Source organism: Kryptolebias marmoratus, linkage group LG11 (assembly GCF_001649575.2).
Source record: "Kryptolebias marmoratus isolate JLee-2015 linkage group LG11, ASM164957v2, whole genome shotgun sequence".
NCBI classification, from domain to species: domain Eukaryota; kingdom Metazoa; phylum Chordata; class Actinopteri; order Cyprinodontiformes; family Rivulidae; genus Kryptolebias; species Kryptolebias marmoratus.
Genome location: NC_051440.1, coordinates 11020 through 21401, shown reverse-complemented (window position 1 = coordinate 21401; position 10382 = coordinate 11020). Strand labels below are relative to the sequence as shown.

The 10382-nt window shown below is 40.0% G+C and overlaps 1 protein-coding gene across 8 annotated transcripts in view; it reads left to right on the top strand.

Annotated features, from left to right (window-relative positions):
- The window catches only part of LOC108251676 (suppressor of tumorigenicity 7 protein homolog), a 113631-nt gene that overhangs the window by 96594 nt on the left and 6655 nt on the right, over positions 1-10382 (top strand). For all 8 annotated transcript variants that reach the window (XM_037978397.1, XM_037978395.1, XM_037978401.1 and 5 more), the window contains 4 exons: positions 1947-2019; positions 3673-3775; positions 6325-6475; positions 8032-8124. In XM_037978397.1, the coding sequence (XP_037834325.1) occupies positions 1947-2019; positions 3673-3775; positions 6325-6475; positions 8032-8124 (420 nt within the window). The remainder of the gene's footprint in view (positions 1-1946; positions 2020-3672; positions 3776-6324; positions 6476-8031; positions 8125-10382) is intronic.

Sequence of the window (10382 nt, the reverse complement as noted above, 5' to 3'; positions counted from 1 at the left end):
GAAAGTCTTGCTGATACTTCTCAATGGCGAATCCAAAACAGCCAAAATTCCGGGACCATTTCGCCTGTTTCGAGCGAAGCAACTTTCTTCAAGATGTTACCCATATTATTCATGAGTTCCAGAAACGCAGTTCAGTCTGCGGTCCTGTAAAAGGATCGCATCCAACTTGCGATTTGACTCCCGAATCCATACAGTTTGATTGCTGATCGCCGAACCCATCAAACGAATTTGACAATAAATCAGGTAACTGCCTAATCCAAACAGCAGAAATCCTGTTATCAGAAATCCAAATATGTAAAGATCCTCCACGTCTTCCACAGACAGACTCGATAGACAAACAGGATTCCAGCGCTTCCAGGAATCCAATGTGTATCCAGCGAAGAGAGTCTTCTCAGGGCAAGGCGGCGGGGGGGGGGCAGTACAGAAGTCAGAGAGACAGAGAGAAAAGAAACACGTCCGCCTTCCACCAGGAGCAGAGAGCTGGCTGTAATTGTTTATTTTACACTTAAATAAAAAATCATGTTATACCATGATCTTGTTTGGGGTAGCAGGTGGGACTTAAAGCCCCACATAATTAGTGTGCAGACTCTGGTACCAAAAATACAACTAAGCAGCTCTTAGAAAATGAAATCTCATGGCTTCAATTTCCAATGAGAGAAGATAGAAATACTTGGTCTATAATATAACATGTCTGTGGTCTGAGCTACAGGGAAGGGAAGCCTTTTCTTATAACAAAAACATCCAGGACCAGCTAAATTTAGCAAAAAATACAAGAATCCCCAAAAGATATGGGAAAATGTTTTGATTTGTTGAACCCTAAGTTGAATATTTTGTACACTATACAATAAATGTATGTTTGGTTGTAAAAAAAACAAACCTTTTCATCACAAAAAGATCACTATACTCACAGTGAAACATGGTGGTTGCAGCCTCATGATGTGGGGTTGCTTTTCTTTAGCTGAAGTGGGGTGTTAGTCGTTGAATGGATTTATGATCAAATACCAGTCAGTTTGGGCCTAAAACCTTCAGGTGTCTGCTACAAAGCTGAAAATGAAGTGGAATTCAATTTTTCTTAACAGCAATAACCCCCAAGCATACACCTAGATCAACAAAAGGGTTGACTTCACCTTAAAAAAAATAAGACCTAAATCTAGTTGAAAATCTGTGTGGTGACCTGAAGAGAATTGTGCACAAGAGATGCCCTCATAATCTGATAGACTTGTAGCAATTTAACAAAAAGTGGGCAAATATTACCAAGTCTAGATGTGGCTGCTGATCAGCCTGTTCCCTGGAAGATTGAAGGTTGTAATGAAATCAGAAAATGCTTCAACAAATTGTTATGGTCGTGCACAATCAGCTTGTTTCACTTTATTTTTTTATTTGTCCCCTAACACATTTGTTAATTTTTCTGTTGAATCATACAGGATTTATGTGACAATAAAGGTGACGAAAGTTTTTAAATTATTTATAATTGTCATATTTTTACATCTCAAAAGCCTAATGTTTTACCAGTGATGTTCAGGCTTTTTATATTCACTGTATATTTGTATTTTAAATTTTTTTGGTCTGCTTTTATCTCCTTTGCTGTATGTCACTATTTTCGAACATTATAAAACTGACAACATAGATCTGTTGGCACGTGTTACTCTTTAATAGGCTTGTGTGCATGCTTCTGAATGGGACATACCATCTTTTAATAATAAATAGTGTCATTGTTAAGATTATCTGATAATGTTGCATCTGTAAAATGAGACAGATCACACTTAGTTGTTATTTAACTGAACCTTAAGATCTATTAACAAAACAATAAAAAAATCATGAAATTTGACAGAATGCCATCAGGCAGCAGCAGTGTTCTTCGAGCTGTCCCCTCTAACTACCACCTGCAATTTTACTGGTTTCATTTAACACCAACCCCCTCTGTCTGCTTTCTGTGTCCTCCACAGATATTAGCTTACCCAAATCTGCAACAATATGCTACACAGCAGCCTTGCTCAAAGCCAGGGCGGTATCAGACAAGTGAGTATTGCTTTCCACTGGCTACAGTTCCCGTTCAGGCGTCTGCCATTCCTGTGCTGCTGTTAAGGAGTTGAGATAGAGCTGATAGTAGCTGCGGGGCAGCTTCAGTATGAATGAGGCTGAAAGACAGTGCAGCTGCACAGAGATTAGATGCAGAAGTGATCCCTGTGAATCAAGTTTTTCTGTCTCACTTGAGCACTTTAGTGACAAAGTTGCAAAGTTATTGAGTTATTGTAACTGCAGAGAAGTGTGGAATCAAAGGTCTTATTGTTTCTGCTTTGATAAAACAGCCCCGTATTTTCTGCGCTATAGGGCACACTGGATTATAAGACGCACTGTCAATGAATGGTCCATTTTCAAACTTCTGTCATATATAAGGTGCGTGCACCTCCCAATTTTTGTAACTTTGCGCGGACCGCACGCCTTGCTCCATTCAAAATGGATGATTTTGGTTCTCCAGCGGAGCTGGTTCGCCTGTATCAGCATTTATATGATCCCTCTATGAGAGATCACAAAGATAATCAAACAGTTCAAAACTCACGAAGAATACTGCACCCATGTAAGCTTTAAGTATAAACGCCTCCACCCCTTGCTCAGGTCCGTGCGCCGTACACAGAGCCCTGGGCATCACTACAAAGAGCAACTATAACTGAGCCTTAATGCTGGAAGTGGTGCAGCTTTGTAGTTTACCAAAGTCATACTAAAATTACGACTTCTTACATATATAAGGCGCTCCGGATTATAAGGCGCACTGTTGTTTTTTGAGAAAATTTAAGGCTTTTAAGTGTGCCGTATAGTCCGGAAAATACGGTATACACTTTTTTTTTTTTACAAACCAGATAAGAAATAGAGGTTGTGTTTATTTTCACCTGCCACCATAGAAAAAAGGGCAATGTGTGTGTTAGAGTTTGCCATGTTAGCATAATATTTTGTGAACCACTAGGGAGATTTTAATGAAAGTTCCAGTAAATAAATATTTGATGCATAACTGAATAGATTTTGGAATCAACACCATTTAAGATTACCACCACAGCAAAGCAACTTTAGCAAAAACAAATAAATGCAATTCAATTTTACAGATATTGAGTTGAAATTAGTTGTTGGTGGTAGCGGAGAGTCATTCATAACGCACACTTTAAGGGCCCCACATTGCACAACATCCTTGCTTAAAACTTTAGCATTAAGAATTAGAGTCAACCCCTGTTGACTATTATATTTTCTGTTATCAAAATATCTCATGAACCACTGAACGGATTTTAATGAAACTCAAAGTAATTCTTAAATATACATTTACAAGTGAATAGGTTTTGGAGTCAACCAAATTTAGGATGGCCCCAACAGCCTTAGCCAATGCAAACATGGCTATAACCTAGGAAATTTTACAGATATTGAGCTAAAATTTGGTGTGGTAGTAGCTGAGACTCATCCTGAACACATCTAACACCTCTCACAAGATTTTGCAAAATTGTATGAGATCACACAAAACGTCATTGAAAAAGGTTTGACCAAAAGAGCTGTAACTTTCTTACTTCATAAGATAATCTTAGTTTAAAACTCTGTAATGACATGGGCAATTTCTTCAAGAAATGGCAGGCAGTCAGTCAGTATAGTGTCCTAATGAAGATAGAAATAGAAATGTGTGTGTGTGTGTAGGTTTTCTCCAGAGGCAGCGTCCAGGCGGGGCTTGAGCACAGCAGAGATGAATGCGGTAGAAGCCATCCACAGAGCGGTGGAGTTCAACCCTCATGTCCCTAAAGTGAGTGTTTTACGGACTCCACTTACAACACACACACACACACACACACACACACACACACACACACTCAGCTATATAAAGTTCAGACACATTTATCTGAAAAAAATCCATGTGACTGATAGGCCTGTCACAATAACAAATTTTGCTGGGCGATTAAATGTCTCAGAAATTATTGCAATAAACGATAATATCGTTTGGAGGCCGTTTTAAACTAATGTAATGATAATAACACAATAATGCAAGTACATCCTCTCAAAGATTAATAAACCTTACTTTCAAAAGAACACTTAACACTGGAACTGGAACACAAAATAAACAAATCAACCAAAAATAAAATGGACTCTGAGCCTTCGTTAATAAAAAGTGCACTTGAATAAAAACTAAATACAAAAAAAAAAAAACTAAACTAAAATAGTACGGATTATGAAGTCTGTAAATTAAACTGCCCTTCAAAAAATAATAATCATTAGTTTTATGTAGAGAAGACGGAAAAAACTTCCAGTTTTATAAACAAAAAGTGCAAACAAACAAAAGCACACAGGGACAAAAGCACAAATGCGACATACCAGCTACAAAGGTTCATTGGTTTGCCTCGGCCATTGAATCTGAAGTGCTCCCACACCGCTATTGTTTCGTTCAACCTTCAAACCAATTCCATTTCATTTTTTCCCCCAATATCAAATAGCGTTTCTTTAGCTTGCTAACTCCTCATGGGGGCTAATGCTTCAGTGGTACAAGACGATGCGCCTCGGCAGGCTACCTGACGCGATAGGCCACGCCCCCCTTACGCTAAGGAAATGAGAAAGGGAGGGGTCAGTAAAGAGCACCAGAGCCTTTTGTCATCCAGTGTCTTCAGTAGAAAGACAGAGAGACATGAAGAAACAATAACGCCGATAAATGAAAATTATCGACCTCATTTTAATTTATCATGCGATTAATTGATTTATCGTTTATCGCGACAGGCCTAGTGACTGATATAAAAATACTGCTGTTCTTCACTCTGTCATTTCTTGTTCATTGTTTCACACATCTCCTGCCCTGTAAAAGTGGTCGGATGTTCACACGAAACACTAAGTTTTCATAACCAGTGGCGGGTGGTGCATTTCACACTTAGGCCTTCAGTGATGTCCAACTTAGTCAATAAATAGCTTTCATTATGCCAGCATTTATAACACCAGGACTGGAGAGTAGTTAGAAACACACTTAAGCTCTACATGGCATTGCATCACCTCAGTTGTGTACAAAATGGGCTATTATCCTGTGCATTATAAAAATCAACAAACCCGCATCAGCAATGAAAACATATCTGCTACTTTCAAAACTAAATAAAATAGAATAAAATAAATAAAATGTTTGCACTCACCAAAACGACTGTGTCCCCCAAAACACTTATTTCAACACAAAATCCATTTAGGGGTACCGCTCGTAGTTGCTTGCCTGGAAATTGCAGAGAAACCCCTTCCCCGCCTGGGACAGGTTAGCTAGCTCGGGGGTCTGCCGTTCTCCTCTAACGAGATCTAGCTTCTTTTGAAAAGTTCGTCTTGAAAACAGCCTTGCCAGTATATCAGCAACCAAATCAACGTGTTGCTCTCCTTCGGACATTGTGGGTTAAAAAGGTTTTAACCGTTAACAGTCCCGGGTGTGACTCTGTTGATCTGCATAGCACTGCCGTGGCTCAAACTAGTAAGTATCCATATCCAATCACAGGACGGGTGAATGTCACATTCAACGTGAGGCTAGCTAGAGGGCCTGGCTGACACAACTCGTGATCTGATTGGCTATCGCAACTATCTGTCAACTGTATTTGCCCGTTAACTTACAGTGCACAGACGCCCGCATTCTTGATTCTGTCAATAGAGGTGGTAGAGGTGGGAATTCTCACACACCTGTCTCTTAAGGAAGTGCATCCTCTGCTCAGCTTTCTTGGTCAGGTGTGAAGTGTTAAGAGTCCATGAGAGTATCTCAATGGTCTTCAAAATTTTGTGTTGTTGACCCTCTCCTTTGGGAAGCTGCTATTGTGCAGAGAGGGGGAGTAGTCAACCTTTTTCCTATAATCTACGATCAGCTCTGTAGATTTGTTCACATTAAGAAACAGTTTGTTGTCTTCACAACAGCTCTCCTCTGTAAGATGTTTCATCATTATTGCTGGAAAGTTCTACCACTGTTGTATCAGCAAACATAATTATCTGGTTCATGCTGAATTTGGCAGAACAGTCATGTAACTCAGAGTGATCAGCAAAGGACTGCGTACACATCCTTGAGGTACTCCTGTACTCAGAATGTTTGTATTTATGCTGCATAATTATTTTCCCTGTTATTCTGCTCCAGAGTAGTCAAGAATCTAAACTATAGATGTTAATATAAAATATCAGTTGTTATTTAACACCCATGTTGTTTAGTTCATGCTTCTTGATGTAAAAAATTGAATAATAAAAATAGAAAATTATGTACAGTAACATCACACAGGAATCTGCAGGTAAATTTAGTGTTAGTGTTGCTAAACCAAAGCTCTTTTCTCTTGTTCTTCTCTTTGTTCTTCTCATTTTCAGTACCTCCTGGAGATGAAGAGTCTGATTCTTCCTCCAGAACATATTTTGAAGAGAGGCGACAGCGAAGCCATCGCATACGCTTTCTTCCACCTGCAGCACTGGAAAAGGGTTGAGGGAGCGCTCAACCTGCTGCACTGCACCTGGGAGGGCAGTGAGTACACACACACACACAGACTCTAGTGGCAAATACAGTTGATACCAGATGTTCACATATACTAAATAAAAAGACACAACCATTTTTAAAAATCTCTGTCTGACATGAAATCAGACTAAAACTTTCCTGTTTTAGGTCAGTTAAGGTTTCCAAAATTGGTTCTATTTGTTAAATGTCAAAACAATATGAGAGAGATAAAAAAAATTGTTAACTTTTTAATTCTTTCTTTAAAGTCAAAGACTAAAAAAAATTAAGTCAGAATTTTACATGAATTTTTTTAGTCTTTGGTAGATTACTTCTAAACTGTCTGTCTTGGGACAAATGTTTTGAGTTTCCTTCCACAGCGTCCCACAAAAGTTTGCTGGAATTTTGTCCATGAGTCAGCTTTGTAGGCTTCCTTGCTCTCAGACACCTTTTCAGCTCTGCCCACAAATTTTCTCTGGTACTGAGATCAGGACTTTGTGATGGCCACATTGACTTTGTTGTCTTTAAGCCACTTTGTAATTAATTTAGCAGAATGCTTAGGGTTATTGTCCATTTGGAAGATCTGTTTGTGTCCAAGTTTTAACTTCCTGGCTGATCTCTTCAGATGTTGCTTCAATATTTCCACATAATATTATTTCCTCATGATCCAATCTATTTTGTGAAGTCCACCAGTCCCTCCTGCAGCAAAACACCCCCACACTTCACAGTTGGGATGGTACAAGCTAATCATTTTTTCCTGCAAATATGAAGATGGTCATTACAACCAAACCGTTTCATTTTAGTTTCATCACACCACAGAACATGTCTCTAAAAATGAAGCTCTATGTCCCTGGGTGCATTTACAAACTGTAACCTGGCTTTTTATGTTGCTTTGGGAGTAATGGCTTCTTCCTCTCTGAGTGACCTTTCAGCTCATGTTGGTACAGGACTCGTTTCTCTCTGGATAACGACTCTCTGACCAGCTTCAGCAGCATCTTCACAAGGTCTTTTGCTTTTGTTTTTGATTGATTCCCACATTTCACACCAAACCACATTCATCTCAGGAACTAAATGGTAAGATGACAGAACATTCCCCTGATATTTATACTTGTTTATAATTGTTTAAACAGTTGAATCTTCAGTCATCTGGAAATTTTACCCAAGAATGAACCCGAGTTGTGGACGTCGACAATTTGGCTGATTTATTTTGATTTTTCCCATGGTGTCAGATAAAGAACCAGTGTGTTTGAGGTGTGCCCTAAAATGTATCCAAAAAGTGGGCCTTCAATTATCTAAAATGTTGTCAACTAACCTGTCATGAGGACATCATCTGAACTTTCCCACATTGTTTAAAGACATTGTAAATTAAAGTAATTACTTGGGCCTTTAATAAATAGAAATAATTTGGGGAATCCTAACTGACCTAAAACAGAAAAGGTTTAGTTTGATTTAATATCAGTGAGAAAAAAAGTGGTTATCTTTTTACACTTTGTATGTGAACATCTAGTTTCAAGGTAGAACATGAGCAGAACATGAGTCAGTCGAAGCTGAAAACTGTAGGTCAATAAATGTCTCTGTGTGTTTTCCAGCATTTAGAATGATTCCATATCCTCTGGAAAAGGGGCACCTGTTCTACCCCTACCCCATCTGCACAGAGACAGCTGACAGAGAGCTGCTACCCAGTAAGAGATGTCCTGAAACACACACACACACACTCACTCACCTTACAAAATAAACAAAACTACTGAAAAAAAAGTTGGCAGCAATTTTAGTAGCATAAGTAATTAATTTAGCCATTTGTTACAGACTGAACAAGAATTCAAGTTATTAGTTTGCAGAAAGAGATATTCAAATGAAATCAGGTTTTGTTTTGTGTCAGCTCTTATTTGTTTAGACAGCAGCTCTCAGAGACAGTTATGTTTCTAACATGGCAACAATGATAAAAGTTGTGCATAGCAACGGAGCTCCCACTGCACGGTTTATTACACTAATTAAGTGCTACTGTGCAGATCATCTTATCATTTTTGACTATTCTATTTTTGTCCAGCAGTCTTAGTTCACTGAGGGCACAGCTCTGTGTTTTACATCTTTTTCACAAAAGTGACAGAGATGAGCTGCAGATGTTAGCATTAGCCTTGATTAGCTTGCTGTATCAGCCCAAGCAGCAAAGTATTATGGTCTGTTTTACCCAAAGCAGCGTACAAGTACTTTACACACCTTTTATTGTACCATGTCACAAGTGTCTAAGGCACTATATGGAGGATGAAAAATTGCAGTTTGAATTTTGAACACCACTATCTAGTGCCTATTTTAAGAACAAGGGTGATATACAGAGTTGTAGCAACTACATGGGAATTAAGTTGATAAACATCACAATGAAGATCTGGGAGAGAGTTGTGGAATCTAGACTTAGACAAGTGGTGATATTTGTGAGCAGCAGTGTGGTTTTATGCCTAAAAAGAGCACCACAGATGCCTTCTGTGCTTTGAGGATGCTGACAGGGAAGTACAGAGAGGGTCAGAAAGAACTTCCTTGTGTCTTTGTGGATTTAGAAAAAGCGTCCTGCAAGGTGCTGAGGGAGGAGCTGTGGTGTTGTATGAGGAAATCTGGAGTGGCAGAGAAGTATGTTAGACTGGTACAGGACATGTATGAGGACAGCAGGACAGTGGTAAGGTGTGCTGTAGGAGTGACAGATAGCTTCAATGTGGAGGTGGGAGTGTATTAAGGATCTGCTCTGTGCCCCTTCTTGTTTGCTCTGGTGATGGACAGACTAACAGATGAGGTCAGGCAGGAATCCCCTGTGGACTTTGATGTTTGCAGATGACATTGTGATCTGTGGTGAGAACAGGGAACAAGTGGAAGAGAACCTGGAGAAGTGGAGGTATGAACTTGAAAGACGAGGGATGAAAGTCAGCCATACCAAGACAGAATACGTGTGTGAATGAGGGGGAGGCAGGTGAAACCGTGAGACTACAAGGAGCAGAGGTCACAAAGGTGCAGGACTTGAAGTACTTAGGGTCCACTGTCCAGGAAAACAGGCAGTGTGGTAAAGAGGTGAAGCAGAGAGTCCAGACAGGATGGAGTGGATGGAGAAACGTTTCAGGAGTGATTTTGTGGCAAAAGGGTGGCAGCAAAGGTCAAAGGAAAGGTTTACAAGACAGTGGTGAGACCAGCTATGTATGTGTGGTTTGGAGACACTGGTACTGACAAAAAGACAGGAGCTAAAACTGCAAGAGGCAGAGCTGAAGATGTTGAGGTTCTCCTTGGGAGGGACAAGGATGAATAGGATTAGGAATGAGGTCATCAGAGGTACAGCACAGGTTAAAAGACTGGGAGATAAAGTTAGAGAGGCCAGACTGAGATGGTTTGGACATGTGCAGAGGAGGGACAGTTGGTATATTGATAGAAAGATGTTAGACATGCAGCTGGCAGGAAAAAGACAAAGAAGTAGGCCAAAGAGGAGATACATGGATGCAGTTAGAGAGAACATGGCGGTAGTTGGAGTGAAGACAGAGGACGCAGAAGACAAAGTTAGATGGAGGAGGATAACTTGCTGTGACTGTCCCCTGAAAAGGGAACAACCAAAAGAAAAACAAAAAGAATACTAGAACTGCAAGCAGTTATCAACGGGTTCCAAGCCCCCACGCTCCGCCCCTGTCCGCGCGCACTCCGATCCCGGCGTCTTGCCAGCATGGCTTCGCCGCCTCTCTCGGCGAACGGGCCGAGTCGAAGCTCGCCAGGACGGTGCGTACTCAAAGGCGCTTCGTAAGACGCAACGGTAGAATTTGTGAAGAAAGCTCGGGAAGGAAAACCTAACTGTCATTTGATACCACACAGAGCCAAAGAAATAAATTCATAAAAAATTCAATATTTATGTGAAAAATACAAAAATATTCTCAGATGATCAAGTCTACATCTGTAATAATATGCATTTATCTCC